At 59.1% G+C, this 21954-nt stretch overlaps 1 protein-coding gene across 6 annotated transcripts in view; it reads right to left on the bottom strand.

Moving 5' to 3' along the window:
* CTTN (cortactin) overlaps positions 1-21954 on the bottom strand; it is a gene marked incomplete at its 5' end in the record, with an annotated part of 33747 nt that overhangs the window by 3566 nt on the left and 8227 nt on the right. For 5 of the 6 annotated variants that reach the window (XM_082409676.1, XM_082409674.1, XM_082409672.1 and 2 more), the window contains 11 exons: positions 1135-1224; positions 3912-4051; positions 6444-6513; positions 10279-10334; positions 11590-11700; positions 12459-12569; positions 13117-13227; positions 15447-15557; positions 16509-16563; positions 17575-17685; positions 21313-21442. In XM_082409676.1, coding sequence (XP_082265802.1) covers positions 1135-1224; positions 3912-4051; positions 6444-6513; positions 10279-10334; positions 11590-11700; positions 12459-12569; positions 13117-13227; positions 15447-15557; positions 16509-16563; positions 17575-17685; positions 21313-21442 — 1096 coding nt within the window. The remainder of the gene's footprint in view (positions 1-1134; positions 1225-3911; positions 4052-6443; positions 6514-10278; positions 10335-11589; positions 11701-12458; positions 12570-13116; positions 13228-15446; positions 15558-16508; positions 16564-17574; positions 17686-21312; positions 21443-21954) is intronic. The other variant, XM_082409673.1, reaches the window with a different exon arrangement.

The following is a 21954-nucleotide window of genomic DNA, read 5'->3' as shown; positions in this document are numbered from 1 at the left end:
CAGGGCTAAACAAGGGAGTGACGGACTCCTACTGGCTAGTGCCCCTGGAGGCGAGGGGACCAGACGGGAGGGTGAGGGGCCACACGTGCTGCGGGGTCGCGCGGAGCCGCTCAGCGGTCGGGCCGTCACCCCGAGGTCACTGCGGGGACACTGCACAGGGCCGCCAGCAACGCCCTAACCTCCTATCTTCCCGCAGCAGCCCCTCCGCCCACGCCCACCCCTCCCCCGTCATGTGGTTCGGGCAGGGTTCCCTGCCCCGCCCAGGACAACGTGTCATTCCAGCCTCCTCCAAGGACCAACTGCTAGTGACGGGCCCAGCAGTGGGCCCGATGGGCGGATGCACAGGGGCCCCCTTTCCACGGGATTCCAGATCCTAAGACCGCACCCGCCACACCTGCCAGGCAGAGGGGCGAGCCTACGGACCACCCTGAGGCCCAGGCCCGCACACGCTGCTCCCGCACCCTCAGCCCCTTTGGGCCTCAGCCGAGTTGAGTCAGTTTCAGCCCCTTGTGACTCAGTGAGCTCTAAGTGGTGACGTCCAGGTGAGGGAAGACAGGTGAGTGAACGGGACAGAGGGGACTCGGGCTGGGCCGGGTGTGGGTGTGGGTGTGGGTGTGGACGGCAGGGGCCGAGCTGCTCTGGGAGGGGGGCCCGCAGAGCCTGTGGAGACCCCGCCATGGGGCCATGGGAAGGGGGGCAGGCGGCTCAGTGACCCAGGGGTCAAAGGAGCAGGTCCTGGGACTGAAGACTGAGGAGGAAGGGCCGAGGACAGAGTCTCCAGGAACACGGTGCTCGAGAGAGGCCAAGGGAAGAGAGCCGAGAGGCGGCGGCCGGGTGGGGACGAGGGTCCTGGAAGGGAGTGTGGTCCGAGTCGAGGGCAGCAGGGAGTGGGTGAGGGAAAGACCTGCACCGGCTGACCCTTGGAGGCTGGCTCAGGAGAGCGCAGTGGGGCCAGCGGGCGGGTGAGAAGGCCGGCGGGGAAACCGAGGAGGCGAGAGGCCCCGCGCTCAGGAGGGCTGCCCTCCGGGCGCCGGGCAGTGCAGGGAGGGACCCCCGTCCACGGGGCGCTGAGCTGGGAAGGGCGCCTCTGCGCGGCGTCAGAGACTCACGGGCAAAGCAGATAAAAGCACCAACCTCGTAGACGGGGCTCGAAGGCGGCCTCTCCTGGGCCGGCTGGGGCGTGGGCGACGCGGGGGGCGTGGGCTTCTGGGCCCGGGCTTGCTCCTGGAATGCAGAGACAGCGGCAGTCAGCACGTCACCAGGCCTCCCCGCAGTCGCGCCCAAGCACGAGGCGCGCTCGCTGCCGCTGCCGGAGGAAGGAGCAGCAACGCGGAGCAGAGACACAGCGCAGAGACGTCAAGGGCGCGCCTGCCCTGCAGCAGAGGTCACGCGGTCAAGTCTTCTCAAGACAGGCCCGGTGGCCCACGCAGTCCTGCCCCCAGGGCTGACGGATCCAGCCAGAGGCGGCAGGGCCCCCCGCACACCTGATCCGGAGGCCGCCACCTGGGCTCTGAGCTGATGCTGTAACGGACTGAGACCTCCGGGGACCTTCCAACGGAGTGAAGGGAATTTGCACGTAGGACGGACGTGAATCTTGGGGAGGCCAAAGGATGGACAGTGGTGGACAGATGCGGACGTCCCAACCCCCAGGGTCCTGTGAACGTGTGACCTTACAGGGCAAGAGGCTGCAGACGTGACCAAGGTAAGGACCCGAGGCAGGAGGTGACCCTGGATTACCCGGGTGGGCCCAGTGTCATCACAGGTCCTTACAAGCGGGAGGCAGACAGTGAAAGCAGAGCTTGGAAGGGGCCACAAGCCAAGGCGGGGGCGGGGGCAGGTTCTAGAAGCTGAAAAAGGCAAGGACACGATTCCTCTCTGCAGCCTCCAGAAGCAACCAGCCCTGTAACCTCTCCCAGGCCCCCCGGCCTCCAGCCTGTGAGGTGGTAACCTTGCGCTGCCCTAAGCCACGGCGCGGGGCGGGACTTGACGCGGCCCCAGGAAACCAGTGCTGACGCCTGTCAGGTGGACTTCCTCCACGCCACCGACCAAGGAACCTGACGGCCCGGGGAGGGAAGTCGCAGCAGAAGCAGGAGCTGCGCCGCCCCACCCGCTCCCCAGCTGCTCTGCCAGCCCACCCGACGGGGCTCAGCCTGACGGGCGTCGGTGGGACTGCCCTGTGGAAACCAACCCCTCCGGAGACCACGCAGCTCTGGACCCCAGTGTGGCTTTGCCTGACCTGCCCCAGCAGGACGGTCACGAGCCCTCATGGCGCTGGCAGCTTGCCCACGAGTTAAATCCCCGGGGCAGCATGACTCCCTGAAGGGGCCGTGCCTAGGCCGGGCTGAGCGTGGGCTTCTGGAGAGCCGGGCCTGCCGCCCGCCACGCAGCGGCACGAGGATCCGTGACAGCCCCCCTCCACCCTGCCACACCCCGATCTGGCGGGGAACAGACGTTCCTTCTCGGGGGCACGCTCGCTCCCGAGATGTGCGGGGCGAGCATCCGAATGCATCCTCCGTGGCCGCCCCGCCTGCCAGAGCACTCGGACGCGTGCGGGCCGTGTCCTGCCCCGGGAGAGCGCCTCACAACCCAGAGGGCTCTGGTGCGAGCGGCACCATGCCGATCGATGGGAGTCACTCGGGGGACAGGCGGGCGGGGAGAGGCTGGCAGGGGCTGGACCCGGCGAGGGACAACACGGCGGAAGGGACGGCGAGAGAACCTCAAAGGCCAAGGGGCTGGACAACAGCGACTGAGAGCCTCCTTCTCAAGCCCTCCAACCCTTCTGCAGCTTTGCGACTGCAGGGGTCAAATTCCGAGCCATAAAACGAGGAAGGCGTTATGTGAAAACGAGACCAAGTTATCGGAAAAAAATGCCTCCTGGTGTGCGTGTGTGTGTCTGCAACAAAGAAAAACTTACAAGCGCGTAACTAAAAACTGAAAGGAGAGACAGCTTTAAAGTTTCTGGCAATTAAGGAACGGTACGTGATAATCAGACATGTTTGCTATCATCCCGACTTCACCAAGTGTGATAAAAACGTGTTATCAGGGCTTATTTAATTCCCAGCTCCAGCGCCCAGCGTTTCCTGCCCGTTGCATGCTAACTGCCTCAACCACTCACTCTCCCTTGACGGGGTCTTCAGACTGATGTGGGGAGGAAACGCCCTTAGGTTTAAATAGAGCTTTACAGTCTATAGAACAACACACGCGTTATTTCCGATTCTACTTCTTGGCCACCCGAGTCGTGGCGACTCCACACCCATTTCACGGGCAAGAACGTGGGCCGCGGGACGATGCACTGGCTTGCGTCAGGCCGCCCGGTTGGCAGGTGACGCGGCGGGACCCGAGCCGTCAGCCGTCAGCCCATCTACACGAGTTTAGGAAGGAGCAAGTCCCCACCCTCCTGCTCCCTCCTCACAGCTCCCACTGCCACCCTCTCCAGCGGAAAGACAGTTTGTGAAGAATCCCAGAAGAACCTGCAGACCCGAGCTCCAGGAGCAAGAGCTCCAAGAGCCAGCAGACGGCCTTCTTCACAGGGATCCCTTCTGTGCCCTCAACCTGCCACCCAAGCAGACAGCGGGTTCCCGAGGGTGACGGCTGGGAACAGGCTGCGGGGGAGACGTGCGGACGGGGGCTTGGCCAAGGGCATGGGGGCCGCCAGCCTGACGGGGGAGGACAGGCCCGCAGTCGCCCAGCGCTGGGGCAGCACGGCTGGAGCCGGGGAGGGTCGACTGTCTCGTATCTGGTGACAAGAGACGGGATCGTCTGTGCGGCTGAAAGCCAAGTTCCTGAGAGCACAGCCTTCGGCGCGAGTTCAAAACGCTTCCTACTGATAGCTTTCTGCAGCAGACGCAGGAATGAGCTGGACACACGGCCCCCGCGCGCGGGAGGGGAGCCCGGGCGCCGCCCGCACTCACGTCCAGCTGCCTCCGCGCCGCCTCCTGCCCCTTCGCCGTCCTCTGCGCCCGCTCTGCCTCCGCCTTCCGCCCGTCCTCAGGCTCCTTCTCCTTCGCCAGGTTCTCAAAGTTAGCTCTGATGTTGCTGGTCTTGCTGCTCACTACAGAGGAAGGAGAGATTTACTCAGGGCGCCACCATCTCCCCCGGACCAGGCCCGCGCCAGGGCGGCCTGTCCCTCGGGAAGCAGGCACCCCAGCTGAGGGCGACACGCCCCCCTCGGCTGCCAGCCCCCCACCAGGAACGGCCTTCACTGTTGTGTGTGCTGCACCCACACCGGGAAGACGGCACAGCCCCGCATCTGGAATGCTCTTACGTTCCCAGCACCACTGTATTCTTTACCACCAGACACTCACAAGGAAAAAAACCCCCCTAAGGATGCCCTTGATAAAACAGTAAAAAGTACTGATTGTGAGTAGATCTCAACCCTCTTAACGTTTCGTGTGACAAAATGCGAGAGCGGAGCCCACTGCGACTGCCCCTGTGGACGTGCCGTGGGGCCTCCGGGGAAAACACGTGCAACTATCTGAGATGCAGGCCGAACTGATTTTTCCTGGAACATCATTTTCCCTAAAATGACAATGGACAAACTACGGTTACGCCGTTTGGGTACGTGCCAGACCCTTTCTCCAAAAGGAACGAGCTGAGCCTGTCCTGTTAAAAAACAACTACTGGGGCTTCCCTGGTGGCGCAGTGGTTGAGAATCTGCCTGCCAATGCAGGGGACACAGGTTCGAGCCCTGGTCTGGGAAGATCCCACATGCCGTGGAGTAACTGGGCCCGTGAGCCACAATTAGAGCCTGCGCGTCTGGAGCTTGTACTCCGCAACAAGAGAGGCCGCGATAGTGAGAGGCCCGCGCACCGCGATGAAGAGTGGCCCCCACTTGCCGCAACTAGAGAAAGCCCTCGCACAGAAACGAAGACCCAACACAGCCATAAATAAATAAAAATTAAAAAAACAAACAAACAAACAAAAAAACAACTACAGTATTTGTTGTCAGTGGGAAAACTCAAGCTTTCAAGCAAAATCAGAATTTTGGAATATCCGTGTCCACTGCCATGAGTATGACAATTTCCCAGTTTTGCTCAGAGACTCTGTGACGAGGTTGGTACTGTCAACGGACGTGACCCGGGGGGCGCTGTATAATGAAAGGCGTCAGCGCGTGGAAGATCAGCGCGACTCGGTGATCAACGCTCTCCAATGACCCTGACGTGATGTCACAAAGTCTTGCTGCGCAAGAAAGACCAACCTTTAAGAAGACCACTGGACGGCTGCCCGCTGGACTGGGGTACAGACAACACGACCGGAAACGGCCAGTACAATACTCTTCCCTTTTCCCACTGCTTATCTGGGGAGTCCAGATTTTCTTCACCACCCTAACGTGTCACGAGAGATTGAAGGAGTGAGAAGCAGCTAAGAGAGCTCAGCTGGCCGACACCGAGGCGATTCCACAGAAACATAACACAACGCTACCCTGGAACCTAGCCAACATCGTATAATAACTGTAAATGGAGAATAATCTCTAAAACTTTTGAATCACTAGGTTGTACATCTGAAACTAATATTGTAAATCAACTAACTATAATTTAAAAGAAACGCTACTCTTCTGCACTTTCTGGTTTTGAAAACGTAGTTATTTTTTTCATAAAAAGTGTTATGTTAATATGTGATAGTTTCACTACTTTTAAATGTTTAAGTGAATTAATAAAATGGTAAATTCTTCTCGCCTCTGTTTTAATTCTAACACAGTAAAGATCAGAAAACATACCCCACGTAAACAAAAGTTCTTTGGGGCCTCAGCAATTCCTGCCAGTGTCCTGAGGCCAGAGCGTATGGACTGCCGACCACAGGGCGTCCACAGGAAATACATGGCGACCTCCACTAGCTGCGTTTAACTGACCACTTCTATCACGTGTAATAATTCCCCCAACTAAACGATACTCTCCCAGGCTGGCCCACGTTTAACGGTTCCCCAGCAGACACCAGGACCACAGGAGGCCCACGCACGCAGCAGGCACCGGAAGGGCGGGTCGCGAGCAGCCTGGCCCCCACCCGCGAGTGAGGAAGGACAGGGCTGCCCTACCTCATGCGGACGCGGCGGCGACAGGCTGCGCAGACACACCATGGCCGGGGGAGCGGCAGGTGCCGCAGGAACCTCCCAGGGCCTGGGCCCCGGCAGTGAGCAGGGCCCTTGAGGACGTGCAGTTAACCCAGCTCTGCTTTGGGAAGCACCCCCCAAAACAGAGCCCCGCCGCCAGAGAGCTGCAACGCCCGTGTCTGAAAGGTGCCTCTGAACCTCTGCAGGAACAAACAGCATCAAACGGGTAATCAACTGCTGTCCCCAAAACACACAGATCAACTACGGTCTCCGTTAATGCTTCATCTGCTCCCGCCGGCTCTCCTTTCCCCCTCAGCACCGTCCTGGGGACACCACACAGCGTGGAATTTCTCCCGGGAAAAACCACGGTGCTGCCAGGGGGTCTGCTAGGACTTACCTGCTTCGACAGGGACAGTCTTCTGGTAAGTGGAGGCCACCGTGGCAACGTCCTCAAAGGTGGAAGCGTTCTACCAAGACAAGAAAGGGGAGATCAGGAACGCATTTTTCTTTCTTCCTTTCCTCTCCCTGCACAAAGGTCTGCCCCAGATCCTCCCAAAGATCCAACCAGAGAGCCCAAAAATTTCATATCCACCTGTTCTGCACATTAACAGAGGCGTGAAAAGTGTGTTAATAACACATTGGCTGGTGACCATACGGGCCAGCGTCAGAGAAGAAACACACGTATAGGGGGTGAATGGGCAGGGCCAGGATGTTTAGGGCAGTGAAACTGCTGTGTAGGAATAGACAGTGGTACATACGAGTCACTACACACCTGTGCAAACCCGCAGAATGTAAGATCCCAGGAGAGAACCCTAAAGCCGACCTCAGCGTCGGGTGCCTATGATGTAGGCTCAACGTAGGTTCACAGGTTGTAACAAATGGACCACTGGGTGGGTGGGGGAGGGGAGGTAGGGAGTATACGGGAAATCTCTGCACCTTCCTCTCAAATTTGAGCAAACTGCTCAAAAAAGCAGAAAAACCAAAAGCCCTACCACATGCCTCCATTTCACAACCATAAACCAAGCACGTGTTCCTCCCAAGCTCTCGCCACGGACAGAATTTGCAGGGGAGCCCAGAAGCCTCTGCTGCGCTGGGAGAGGACCCTGGGACGTACAAAGGCCCCCCGATCATCCACCTCTCCCAGTAAGCGCGACTCTAGTTTGGTTCTGTAGGGACCCAACTCGTGAGACTAAAAGGACAGTGACGACCGTCCACGTAAAGGCTGACACGGGCGCGGACTGACGGCTTGGGGAAGCAGTGGCCGCTGGGCACGAACGCTTCCCAGGGAAACACGCCTGGGGCTCAGGACGGGCACTGCTTTCCTGACACAGGAAACCGGGAGAAAGGACGCGCGGGAGCCTGTCACTAGTTGACGCCCGAGGCTGACTGCAAGCAGCGGCTCTGAGAAGTGCGCGCCGTCCCACACCAAGTTCAGGTACAGGCAGCTCCACGACGGCGACAGTGACCCACGGGGCTCCGGTCGGCACGCCTGGGGGCCGGCCCTGACCCTCCCGCCAAGGCCCCCTTCTCCTCCCTCCTCCTCCTCCTCCATCTCCAGGGTGGTTGCTCGGCTGCCCTGACCAAACCCTCTCCCCTCCCCGACCACCCCTCCTCTGCTCCCCAAACCTCCCCATCTCTTTCCAGAACAACCTCTAAGGCCCCGCCCCCACCGGCTCGCCCACGAGGCTCCTGCCTGCCCTGCGGCCTCAGCGGGGAGGGGGTCAGCGCCCTCCCAGCTTCCGGGCCGTGGCCCCTGCACACCCGCTGCCCGTCCCGTCCGGCCAACTCTCCAGCACGATGCTCAGAGCCGCTTCTCTGCCTTCACCCACAGGCTTCCGGCAAACACCACGACCCCAAGCCTCTCATTTCCAGCTGCGGGGTCCCCACCACACTGCACCCCCATCACCAAGACCCGCCCACCGACTACAACCTTCCCCTCTTCCGCTGGCCACCCTCCTCCACCTGGACCCAGCTCCCCGCTCCCCACCGTCCAGCCTGACCAACTCAAGGTCTCGGCCTCTCCTGGGACCCACCTGCCGGGAACCTCTCACCTGTTTCCACCACCCACAGGGACTACGTCAGACCTGAGTCCCTGCGCCACCCGTCCCTAGGGATGATCTCATGCTGCCGCCAAGGCTGAGACCTGGGCAGGTGCCTCACCCTTCTAAGCCCCGGGCTTCCCAAGCGCGCAGCACAGACCACCACCCGGCCGCAGGGGGACCCCGCGCTCCCCACCACGCCCCAGGGGCTCCCTGCGCCTCCCTGTCTGTGGCCTGGGCTCCTCCCACCTTAAAACAGAACCATCCCCTCAGCTGACCAGTGCCCAGCTCACCCCGATCTTGGCCCAAGCTTGCCAACGCCACGGCTCCCTTCCTCCCACAGCCCAGACCCCTGCCAGCTGGCCTCCCCCGAACTCCCCACAACCTCAAAATAAAAAAACAGGCCCTGACCAGACGTCAAGCACCCCCACCTCGCTCGCCCAGACAGGACGTCCCCAGCAGCACCTCGGGGCACAGATGACCCCTCCCTCCTCGTAACTCTCTGCCCTCAGACCAGCACCAGTGGACCCTGTGGGCTCCCCGCACCTCGCCAGGTGCCCTGCCCGGTCTCCTCTGACCAGCCTGCCCGCTGCCATCCCACAGGCGTGGCCCATGGCCCCCTCGCCACTCTGCAGGCTCCCCAACTCCACCTCCGTCTGCAGGCACCCCCCCTCACCCCCTCCATCCGAACTACCTGCGCCGTCTGGCAGCCCAACCAGACGTGCCCACGGGGGGCTCATCCCACCCAGTCCTGCCCCTCCCCCCGAGTTCCTGAGCTCAGCAGACGGCCCCACCATCCACCTGGGAGGCCCTCCTCCTCACCCCTTAAACGCAGGGGCTTTGGCACCCACGCTGGCTCAAGCAAGTTATCTTTCTCCCTCCGCCGCCATCCCTAGCCCGAGACAGAAGCACCCCGATTGAAGCGCTGAAGCCGCCTCCTAACCGGGGCCACAGCCTTGCGGCTTCCCCCGCGATCCTCTCCACCCTGAGGCGGGGGGCTGCTCGGTGCACATCCTGTTCACCTCGTTTGCCTGTCTAACCCTTGCAGGGCCGCTCAGAACCTATCTGACGAAACACGAAACCTCACGGGGGTCCGCAGGGCTCCCTGAAGTGGGTCATGACCAGCCACCCACCCCCACCCCCCACAGTGGGCCCTGCCTGGCTTCCCTCAGACCTTCTGTATGTGCGACAACGCCTACCCCAGGCCCGCAAGGTCCCCGGTGTCCCCGTCCCCACGCCCACACACACACTGGCCCCATCCTCCCGGGCGAGCTCCCACCACCCGCAAAGCCGAGCTCAGACTCTCAGCTCCTCAGGACACTCCCGGCCCCGCAGCCAGAGCCCTGTGCCCTGCCGCTCGCTCCCAGGGCCCACACGCGGTCACGTGATGGGGTCCCCCGAGGGGTCAGCTGGGAGCCTGATGGAAGGGGAACTCCACGGGGACCGGCCCTGGCGCCCAGACACCCGCCCGGGCAGGGCGGCCTCAACCTCAGTCCGGCCGAACCGACGGGAGCCAGGCCAGGCCCGGTCCCCAACGAGGACCACTCCACGCGCTCCTGGGTCTGCTCCTCTGACGCGGTTGGAACTTAGGCCAGAAACCCAACCACCTGACGCGCTGAGACTCTGAAACCACGCAGGAGGGACCAGCTGGACGAGGGCACCCCAGGGAGAGCCGAGGGGCCGTGTCGCCCTGCCTCTGGCTCGGGGCGGACACCGTGGGGACCCTGCAGCGACGCGCACCTTCTGGATCCGCCTTCCCCAAGACGGCAGGCCCCACGACGTGGCCAGCGTGACCAAAGAGCTCGGTTTCCAGCTGGGTTCACTGATGAGTACGTTCACAGCCACGTGTCCGGGAGGCATGCACGACGGCGGCCCAGCGCTGTGCCTGCCTGGCCGGGGACCCCGCCCCCCCCAAAACGTGGCAGGGACAGCAACTGCCTCACAGCATGGCCTCTAGGGGTCCAGGAGAGGACACGCGTGACATAGCAGACGAAGCCCAGCACGCGTGTCAGCTACTGGCACCGCCGCGGTGATGACACACGCCGGTCTGAAACGTTCGCACTTCTGCAAACACGCGCCAGGCGCCCACCAGAGACCAGAGACCACCCAGGGAACAGCCATCGGCCCGCCAAGAGCGTCAGACGCCCGATCCTGTCAGCGCAAAACACCGAGCCCCGGACGAGAAGCACTCACCTTATCCATCCGGTCCTTCTGCACCCCGTATTTCCCACCGAAGCCTCTGGAGTAGTCTGCAATGTGACAGCACGGCACTCAGTCCCGGGCTGAGGTCCGCCAGCTGCCGGCAGCAGGCGCATGCAAACAGGTCCAGAAAGAGCCCGAGAAAATGCGCCCAGAGCCACAGAACGAGAACACGGAACGATGAGCCTTTGCTTGCAAGGCGAGTTGGGCTTCTACCCGTGGTGCTCGGTAGCAAGCAGGTGAGAGGCAGGAAGGAGGCGTGGCATGCTCCCCGCGTGCTCCCGGGGGACAGGGGTGCGGGCGGCAGGCGGGGCGCCACCTCCTAGCACAGTCTCTGCTCTGCGCTCCTGCTCTACTGACTGCTAGAAAGAGGCTCAAGGGCAGGGATTCTCTTGCTTTTTTACTTATTTTTTTTCTCTTGCTTTTTTAAAAGAGAAAAAGTTTCCCAGAACTTCTACCAGCCAAAGACTCATGTTGCAGCAACACAGGTCTACGTGACAGTCACACTGCCGAGCGGTATCAACGCCACGTCCGTGCGGTCTGCCACGTCAGCCCGAGGGGATTCTCTCCCTGGACACTGGGGCTGAGCGCCTAAACTTGGCCCCGTAAAGTGAGGACACGACTCTTTGCCAACTGTGTGTCCCGGTTCTAATGACTGAGCCTGAATGTTGACAGACGTTAGATAAGTGCTCTGAGCAAAAGCACGTCTGCCATCTGGACTCGCAACGTATGCACCCAGAAGCCCCCTGTAGAGTTCCAGCTTTGCGTACGTACTGTCTGGTTCTGTGTGAAGCAGTCACACGTAGATGGTGTCATCAAAAAAACTAGCAAAAACCAAAAAAACACCACCACAAATGAGACACAGAAACCACGTGGACACGCCTGCCCCACGCCCCTGGTCCAAGGCCAGTCATGGGGCTGAACTGGACACGTTTCTCCCGGTCTCGGAGGCAGGGAGGCGGCCCACTCAACACTCACAGGAGTCCCGGCAACAGCAAGCGCTGCTGCAGAAGGCCGCCGGGAGACCAGAGACGGCCCACTCCAGGAGCGAGGCACGTCACGGGGTTAGAGTGACCTGCACCTCGCACCACCTTTGACCAGACACACACCCCAATGGTTACGGGGGAGAAAAAAGTGAACAGGGAAGAAAGGGTGCGAGTGAATTCCGCTCCGGCACAGCACTGGGCTGGAAGTGCCCGGGTGCCCCTGCAGGTGACAGCAGGTGACTCGGAGGCTGAGCGCTGAAGTCTGTGCTAGAAGTGGTGGCACTGGGCGGGGCTGGGGGGAGCCGGGGAGCAACTGTGCCTTGCTGGGACTCGTGCTTGGCCAGTCTCTCCTTGTAATCAAAGCCCACAGCACAGGGGTCCTGCCTCTCGGACTGAACACCAAATCTGCCTCCGAAACCAGTCTTATAATCTGAAAATCCAGAGGTGACAGCAGAGAAAACAACCAAGAGAAGAAACACAAGTTTGGTTAGACTCAAACACGTCGCCTGGAAGAAACAAGGGCTGCGCCGAGCTCGGGGACGACAGAGCCAGCTCCCAGTCTCACCAACAGTCACAAAGGGCTCAAAAGGTTAAAGGACAAACAGCGTCTGAACACGCAGCCCAGGCCCGAAAGCAGGTTAGCAACTGTATTTGAGCCGATTCGGAAAAGCCGCTCGGTGCTCCACGAGTCTCTCCGGGGCCCCGCCCACGCTGCAGACAAGAGCACGCGTCTCTGCTCACTTGAAGAAAGAGACACGTTACACACACGGCCCACCCCACAGCGGCGCGGCAGCCCCGCTCCCCACCGTGCTGGCCGCGAGCCCGCGGCCCCGGCGGCCACGCTCCCGGGGACGGGGCGCCTCTCGGGCTGGGACCACCGTGCCGCCCCTGTGGCCGCCCCGAGCGGCGGGCAGCAGCCCCTCAGAACACTGCCGCAGCAGCTGCGGCTTCAGGGCCCAGGCGAGCACAGGCGCCCTGCCCCGCCCAACCGCAGCCCCCCAAGGGGGAAGGGGGAATCACTACGGGCGGAGGGGTCCTTCCAAAGCCGTGGGGACAGAGGACCCCCTCCCCCACTGAAGACAGGACAGCACTGCGACACAAGGACCGCGAGGCCAGGCACACGTGGACCTGTAAACAGAGATGAACCTCCCAAAGGACCTCGCGGACGAGCAGCCAGCGTGAACGTACCTTTCTGGGATTCGTGCAGATGCAGCTTCTCCTGGTGATCCCAGCCAAGGGCACACTTGTCCTGTCTGTCCGTCTGCACGCCGAACTTCCCTCCAAAGCCTTTCACGTAGTCTGCGTGGACAATAAAAGGCCATAATCGAGTATTAGTGGGCAGCCTGCGTAACAGGGAGAAAGCAGGTTTTCCGCGAAGTTCAACATACACAATTCACTAAACCATCCTTTCTCTTCCTGACCTTTGGTGAAACTTCAGGTGACATTCGTTAAGAGGACCGCCCTGCAGTGTGTCGGGAAAATAACCTCATCTACCATCTCGGTACCGTGGATAAACACGGATGGGACCCCCCTACAGGAACCCCCAAGGCATGCAGTGTCACAGCACTGACGCGCCATTGGGTCTCACCACTTACACAGACGTGCAACACGTGGCCCCTGCGACACGCCACGCTGCTGCAGTGTTCAAGCTAAAAGACGTCTAAGGACGGGATTTCTTAGTTAACAGCTCTGTTTTTGGATTTTCTGTTTTAAAGTTCAATGTTTAACAGAAAGAGACATCCACCCTAAGGGTTCCCGGTTACGTTCTGTTTTTCCATTTCTGTCCTGTTTACCACCGATCACGTTAATAGCTGCTAGCTGGACGATAAGGTAACACTGCAGCCACCTTTCTGGGACTCGTGCTTCTCGGTTCTGCCTCGATACTCAAAGCCGACCGCGCTCTTATCCACCTTGTCCTTGTCGATACCGTACTTGCCACCAAAACCTCTGGAGTAATCTGCAAACAAGGACAGCACTGTTCACAAACCAGTCACCAGATCAGCGAGCACGCTGCGGATTTTAGCAGTCTTTAGGGAAGTATTTTTATCACTCAATTTAAAAAAACAAACCTAAAATCTTTTGAGGCTCACTCTAAGATCACTTATGTAGGAAACATTTGAAAATATTATTTGTACGCAATAATGGAACTACGAAGAGCAGCAAATAGAGCGGACGAACAATTGTAGCACCTCTCCTTCATCCCAAAAGACAGCATGAGATAACAGCTGACATGAAGCTTCTGAACTCAGGATGAGCCACAGGAGCAAGCTAGTGGAGGGTCACCCTACCTCCTAACCGAAGCTAGCGGAGCCGTGCCGGGGGCACCGCCAAAGGAGCAGGATAAACACGGACTACCTTCCAGAAATGTCAGTTCAACTCAAAGCTGAGTTATCATTATACTAAACAGCTATCTTTACACTAAGGCATGACTCCATCACGGGCACATGAACGGAGTAGAACGCACGCAGAGATCAAACCCCTTCCGGGAACGCCTAGGGCTTCTCCCGGCACTTTGGCCTCTGCTCCCCGACTGCCCAAAGGCGTATTTATTCTTCTTCAAGGGCATCTTGAGGAGAAAATCTGGTAAAAATGAACAGGACCCAACAGCAGGTGCTGACTGGCAGCGGGCATACGGGGCAAAAGAGTACAGGTGTGTGCCTAGCAGAGAGAGAAGACAGAGTTTAAAGGAACCCCATGCAGCAGGCCCAGCGGCCGCAGGGCAGGCAGGCCCTGCCAGGTGTAAGGAAGCAACGCCCTCAGCAAACAGGAGCCCCTCAGGCCCAACGGCCATCCCCTTGGGGAAACGCCAAGCCACGGGGGTTTCCAGTGATGGCTTTCATTTTTGTTTCTTAAAAAAATCTGGGGTTTTAAAAACTACGTGAGCTCTCAGTTTATATGCTGGCCATTATTCAAATAATTTACATGTGCAGGCCGAACAAAACAAATGATGCAGAACCACCAACAGGATCAGGAGCTCTGCAGCGGGGGCTGAATCTTTAAGTCAAGCTCCATAAACACACACCTCAGCGGGCAGAGGGCCGTACCTGATCACTTACAGGGCACATCACAGCGAAGGGAAAGTCAGGATGGCTTCTAAGGACAATCTAGAAAGCTCTATCAAAATTTTAAATTCAACGTCTTTTGACCCAGCAACTCCATTGCTAGGTATTTATTCTTTTAAATAATCACTTCTGTATATAACAGAATATTCACTGCAGTCAATATTTTTTTCTTTTAATGAATTTACTTATTTTACTCTCGGCCGCGTTGGGTCATTGTTGCTGTGTGCGGGCTTTCTCTAGTTGTGGCGAGCGGGGGCTACTCTTCGTTGCGGTGCGTGGGCTTCTCATTGCGGTGGCTTCTCTTGTTGCGGAGCTCGGGCTCTAGGCACGTGGGCTCAGTAGTTGTGCCTCGTGGGCTCTAGAGCGCAGGCTCAGTAGTTGTAGCGCACAGGCTTAGTTGCTCCGCGGCATGTGGGATCTTCCCGGAACAGGGCTCGAACCCCTGTCCCCTGCATTGGCAGGCAGATTCTTAACCACCTCACCAGGGAAGTCCCTGCAGGCAATTTTTAACATCAAAAATTGGAAATAACCTAAATTCCACATTCCAGAGAGGAACAGTTAAGTGGACCACGGAACAGAGGACTCAGCAGTCATCAAAATTACAACAAACCGCGACTTCCTTGGTGGTCCAGTGGTAAAGAATCTGCCTTACAACGCAGAGGACGTGGGTTCAATCCCTGGTCAGGGAGCTAAGATCCCACATGCCGCAGGTCAACTAAGCTCGCGTGCCTCAACTAGAGAGTCCGCGTGCCGCAAACTAGAGCCCTGAAGCCTGCGCGCCACATCTAGAGACGAGAAAACCCGCACGCCACAACTGGAGAGAAGCCCGCGCGCCACAACGAAGAGCTCACGTGATACAACTAAGACCTGACACATCCAAAAATAAACAAAATGGATAAATAAATAAATCTTTAAAGAAAAAATTACGACAAACCACCTACACCGTCCACAAAGTAACAGGGACATCCAAACACTTTAAGTTAGAAAGATTATATAAATGTAACATAAACCGATTTGCATCAGGGAGAAGTTCCCTGGGTGTGTGTCGGTGAATGCATGAGAAACGACGGGGCCCGAGGTGCCTGACGGTCAGCAGGGCGCGGCTGCGGCCCACCTCTCTGCGACTCGTGCTTCTCCGTCTTGCTCTGGTAGTCGAAGCCCACCGCGCTCTTGTCCACGCGGTCAGACTGCACGCCGTACTTGCCACCGAAACCGCTCGAGTAGTCTGGGGAGACAGGGCAGCAGTCAGGAAAATGTGTCAGGCCAAGTGCCACCTAACGAAGCAAGACTCACCAGGAGGTCAAGCACACATCTTAAAATGTACAACAAGCTACCCGCTGTCACATGCGGGTGACGCTGGATGCGTCTATGTGCCCCTGCAGTCTGGTCCCTTTCGACTGCTGGAGGGCAGAGGTGAGCTGCAGGCCCACTTTGGGAAGTCACCGTTCAAATAAAGGTCAGTGTATAAAGACAGCTACGCAGCTGCACGGGTCTTTCTAGAAAAGACCCGACCCCTCCAACACATCGAGCCAGGTGGGCTGGGTGGACCGGCGGGGCCTAGAGCACTCCCAGGCCGAGCTACTTCCCTGGGTCATCGGATGACCCGCAAGAGGCAGAAGTAAACAAGCTTGCAAAAAACACCTCAAGGGACTTCCCTGGCGGTCCAGTGTTTAAGACTCCAGGCGTCCACTGCAGGCGGCACAGGTTTGACCCCTGGTCGGGGAACGAGGCTCCCACAGGCTTTCATTTACAAAAAGGCTTTACCAGGGAGCACTACCTCATAAAGATTAGCCTACGCCGTGTTAAAGACGCACGTACACGCTGAAAACGTCGCTAAGTTAACGGCTCTGTTTCCATCCTGAGGGGAAAGTTAGTTTTGCCAACCAAGTTAGAGAGGGAACTGTTCGGGGGCAACGCTGCTCAGATGAGGGGAAGCAGCTTCTGCTGCCACACGGGAGGTGGCACAGGGACACGAGATGCCAGCGCTTTGTGGGCTGCATGGCAGGGACCCCACTGTCACACCACACCCAGAAGACCAGACTCCTGAAGGCGAGAGCAGCGAACTGCCCGTGGCGACACCCCTGCCCCCAGGAAGAGCCCCGAGTGACAACGCGCTCCTGCCCTTCAAAAGCAGGTGGGGCTGCCTTCCCCGTCACCGGCGTCTTTCACATCTCACCTTTCTGCGAGGCGTGTTTCTCAGTTTTCCCCTGGTACTCAAAGCCCACAGCAGACTGCAGTCACAGAGAAAAGGGAAATGCAGTTTTAAATGCCTGGATCCACGATGCATAGGACACTTTAAAAAACATGAACCATGTTATCTTTTGATCTTTGATTTCCTAAGCCATTAACACCCAAAGCCCTGCTGTTTTGAATTCGTACCCCGTGAAACGCTCACAGAAGCCCGGGGGCTGCCCGGGCCAAGCAGCGAGCGAAGCGGCCTCCCCCCGGTGGGCGACCCCCGCGGGGCGAGCTCAGCCACAGGACAGCGACCTGGGCCGACTCCCATCAGCCCACTTCTCAAATGGGCTCCGCAAGAGCCACACGAACAGCAGGAACAAGGCCCGGCACCGAGGTGGGCACCACGCACGCAGCCCGGGGGAAGGGCAGACGCGGGACCGTGGCCACGCTCAGCCAGGCCTAACCCCCAAGCCCAGGCTCTCCATGCTACGACATAAAACAAAGGAGCTGACGGCCCTGAGGCAGGGCCTCGAGAACAGCGGAGCAGCACCAGGACGCTCGGCACAGCGCGGTACGCAGGCGGCACTCTGCCGGTCCGCTCTGGACACCCTTGGGGGATCCCTGTCACGGTGACATCCAGGCAGGGAGAGTGGGTGTAAACAGTCCCCGCTGGCATCCTTGGACAAATCTAAGGCTGTCCCGGGGTCATCCCCTGAGTAGATACTAACATGGGGGTTTCTACAGCAATCAGCAAAAAAAACCCTTACACTTGACTGTTCTGTTTGGCCGCACGGCCTGTGGGATCCCAACCAGGGATCGAACCCGGGCCCCTGGCAGTGAGAGTACGGAGTCCTAACCACTGGAACGCCAGGGAAGTCCCTGTTCTCGCCTCTTAAAGAGCCAATCATCTCAAAGCAGCTGGAAAGGGGGGGCCCTGTGAGCCCTGTGGTCAGGACGCCCACCCTGCAGTCCCACAGCACACACACCTGGCGGCGGGCTCTGACCTACGAGGACTGGCTCCCTTGCCCTCCCCGGGCCCCAGCTGCCCACGATGCTTCACTCACCTGATCAACTCTGTCCACCTGGACACCAAACTTGCCTCCAAACCCCCGGACGGAGTCGACCTGCGAGCAGTGCTTGGAAAGCTTCGACTGATACTCATGGCCGACAGCTGACTGGAACAGGTTGCAAAAATAAAGCTTCAGACGCCCGCCGGTATCGCCACATTGCCCGCCCCCCCACGCGGGGTCTAAGGGGGCGGCCCGCACCTGTGGTCAGCGTGGGTGACCCTAATTGAAACCACTCAACGTGGAAGTTAGCCTGGAGGGAGCTGCCTCCCGGGGGGCATCGCAAGCCATGGCCACAGGTCAGGTGTTGCCCTAACTCTCTCCGTATCGGCCTCCCCGGAAGCTGCCCAAGAAGCTCGGCCACAACGGGGGCTTCTGACATGACTGGGCATGAAGAACCAGGAGGCCAGGCCCATCCGGAAACCACAGAGCCAGCAGCGGGCAACATGACTCCTGAGAGCCAGTTCCGGGAAGACTGCTGGCAACGGTCACCCTGCTCAAACGGGACATTTTCGCACCACAGGACCCAGGAATCAGGACACAACATGCAATGTGCTAACAAATCGAGACACAGACAGGTGCGCTGGAGTCACGCCTCACGTCCCGTCAAGAGCCACTGTGCGCCCAGCCTGTCCGGAGCGGAGTGGGCCCGTCAGCACAGCACCAGCCCCACGGACGGGCAGGAAGGGAGTTTGGTGACATCCTCTCAAGGTCACGTGCCGAACAAGCAGTCCACCCCGGGGTTTCCACAGCGTTTCCCACGGTGGGGTCAGCAAACAGTGGCCCAGGGCCCACGCCCGGCACTGAGGCTTTTTGTAAATAAAGCTTTTTGGAACATACCACCTCTATGCACTCACAGAACGTCTACGGCTGCCTCTGTGTCTCGACAACGCAGCTAGTTCGGGAGCTGCCTGAGATCCCGTGGCAGCCGCGAGGCTGAAAACACTCCCCAAATTCTGAGTGGCCCCCGTCCAGCTCCAGCCTCCCAGGCTCCTGACCCTCCGTGCTCGGCACCAGGGTCCCAGGCTCCCCCAGCAGAATGGACAGTGGTCACGGACCCCTTGGCGGACATCGTGGACACAGGACGCGTGCCTGCCACGTGACCCAGCGCGGGGCGAGGAGGCACATCCAAACCCTGGTCAACTATTACTCCAGTGAACCACCCCACCTAGGGCCCCTCCTACAGTGAGGGAGCCGCTAGCGCACCGTGGACCCCCTTCCTGTTTATCTAGAACTTCAGCAGCTGGGTCTGGGATCCAACCACTGCAGAGTCACCGCCACTGACAACTCTGCAGGCCACTCAGTGTGCATTCTTTCCACAGCCCCGGGAGCAAAGTAGGTTCTACTTTAAAGTTTGGAGCTGTTACTTTCTCTCCTTTCCGGGTTGGTTCCGATGCCCGTAGCTTACAGCAGATCCAAGGCACCGCAGCCTCGGAAAACCTCTGCGGCAGAGACCACCCACCCGCAGCTTCTAGGGTCTCACCCAGAGAACGTCGGCAGAGTAACACGGAGGCAGCAGCACGCAGAGGATTCCCCAACTTGATTCTTCATCACAAAGAAGTTATAAGGACACTGCTCTAAAAATATGGCCAGTGACAGCTTATTAATTTTTCCAACTTTTTGATCAAAACAGATTTATCCCTCAAATTGCCCTTGATCTTATGTTGACAAGACCGTATTCATTACTGAACAGTCAGCACCGGGCAGAGCGTTGCCAAAAGCAGGAATGTACACTGGTCCCGAGATGGGCCTGGCGAGGAACAAAACCTGCACCGTGGACCACGGCCCCTCTGAGCCCCGAAAGAGGCGTGCGAGATGCTCAGACCACAGCGCAGATGGGATCCCGATGGCCGCTGCGCCTTCCCAGCCCACAATCCTCTCACAAGTAGGTGCCTGCCCAAGACGTGTTTTTCTCTGGAAGTCTCTATCACAGAGTCTCAACACGCAGATCTCAGGGCTTTTTTTCAATTTCTGGAAAGGACAAGTTGCAAATAACTTCCAGGTTATTTGTTTCAGTTCGGAACCTTAGTGATTTCTGACGACAGGCTGGTCCAGCGGTGCTCACATGAGCTGCCAGGTGTGCAGGGAGGTGCAGGGGGAGGACGCGCCCGCCGACCGCGGCGCCCCCGCTGGATCCACCTGGGGGAACTGCCAGGCTGGAGGGAGAGCTCGGCTCCCTGAGCCGTCCGGGTGCCACTAACACACGGCTGCAGGTGCTCACACACCGTCCGCTGAGCGCCTTCACGCTGCCAGGCCCAGCTCGTCCAGGCCTCGACGGGAAGGACAGCACAATGCAGGAGTGACGCTGACAGAGGGCAGCACAGACAAAGCACGGGGGGAGGCAGCCGCGGGCCGGCGGGAGGCCTGCTGGACCAGAGGGGCCTGGGCCGGAGGTGCCGGGGGTGATGGGGCTCAGCCGGCAGAGGGCAGTCCGGCAGCAGCCAAAGCAACCGTTCCGTTGTCCTTATCCAGAGCTTCCTGGATACATCTGCAACGTCTTCCCCAACAGGTTTTTCCGACCCAGAGCTGGGAACCCAGATTTATACTGAACGTCTCTTTGCTTTCACTCCCCGTAACCCTGAGAGCCTGGGCTCTGTTGGGTAGGAAAGGCTTCTACCTACATGATGCTTTCATTGCCCGAAAAACATGGGGATTTTGCCAGTTTGTGCTCCTAAAAGCCACCAGACTTTCTAGGATCCAAAGATGGTTTCTGCTCCCCACTGCCCTGTGTGCAGTCCAGACGTCTCTGGGAGTGACGGGGTCACTGGGGGCGTCCCTGTCTCTCTCCTGCGGCCTGCCCTTCATAGACTCCGTCTCCAGGCTCATTTCAGACCTGGCTTGGGGTGCCCACAGGTCCCCATGTATCCACTCTGTGGTGACAGAGCCCAGACGGCACACCGTGACACAGCTGTGTCATTCCAGGCCCAGCTCAGATACCGAGTCCGATCCAGGCACAAGGGGGACAGGGGTGGAATTACAGCCCAGAACCCGACCCAGCTGATACCTCTGCACAGAATAAAGGCAGACATCTCGCATTACCAGCCTGGGAAACCTACCTCTCTGGGGACGTCTAAAGACTGCCGACCTGCTGCACTGCAAACGCGCTACGGTCTACCGTCCTCTCGGCAGGGCGGACACGAGCCCCGCCAGCTGATCCAGTCCCGTCTCTGAGTGCCAGCAAAGGCTGCTGCATTGCTAACAGCTGCAGTCTCCACCTACTTGGACTTGCCTGCCCCCAGCCTGGCGGGCAGTGGCATGACGCCGGGGGCCAGGGTCCTCTCTGAAGTTCACTAAATGTGGGAAGGACGTCAGCACGCCTGGTGGCTGAATTTCCACCCTTGACGGGAAACAAGGCCCGCAGGCTCGGCTCCGGTCTGCAGATGGGTAGCATTCAGGCCGCAGGCTGAACCGCCGTGGTGACGACCACACCTGCGGTCAGGCCGCTTCCAGGCCTCCGTCCTGGTCACAGAGCGGCCTCTGGCAGAACCTGATCTCCTGCTCCGGGGCTCCCGACACACCACCCACTCCCCAGCAACTCAGCATCTTAGAAGACCTTCCAAAAACGGGAGCCCTTCGCGGGCAAGGTCAATGGAGAGAGGATTACTTCTGGCAAATCGGTCCTCAACAAGTGGACTCCCAACTTTTCATCTAAGGGGGAGGTCTGAGTGACCACTCTGCCGACCACGGTGAGGTCAGGCACGCCAGGACCCCAACACGACGTGGCCGGGCACTTACTTTGTCCATTCTGTCCTGCTCCACACCAAACTTCCCTCCGTAGCCGTGCGAGGCTTTGGGTCCCGTTTCGAGCTCCTTCTCCTTGAGGGTCTGGTGTTCTTGAAACACATTCTCTCTCAGCTTGTGTATGCTTGGGGGGAAGAGATCAAACAGGAAGATACCGGTCAGACAGACGTGCATCCTTGCTTTCCAGGAGGACAGACGAGGACAGGACGTGTCATCTCGGCAGATCTGCAAGGTTTCACTACTCGGTGGCTCCCCAGTCCCTGTCTCCCTTGTGCCTGCTTTACTGTTCCGCCAGCTGGTCCCCCAACTTCAGCAGTTCTCAGAGTCAGATGCAAGTTAACAGAAAAGAGAAACTAATCTGAACTCACACAGTGAATCATCCCAAACCACCCACCCCGTCCCCCGCCCCAGAGAGCTGTGCTGAAATGTGGACTTTCTCCCACAAGGGGAAAAGCTCCTCAGGGTTTATCAGGCACCTGACTTGGGAGAGCTAGTTCTGTAAACGTCCCCAGAGGCAGAGGGGAAAAGCAGAGTCAACGGCCCCGCACCCCAGGCAGCCCTAGGTCAGAAGCCCAGAGACGCAAAACACTTAGACGGTTGCTCTTTCCTTGGGGTACTCCAGCTTTTCATTCAAAG

Source organism: Balaenoptera physalus (genome assembly GCF_965194825.1).
Source record: "Balaenoptera physalus genome assembly, chromosome: 10".
NCBI lineage: Eukaryota > Metazoa > Chordata > Mammalia > Artiodactyla > Balaenopteridae > Balaenoptera > Balaenoptera physalus.
Note: the sequence above shows the minus strand (reverse complement) of the source record. Positions and strands in the feature narration are given on the sequence as shown.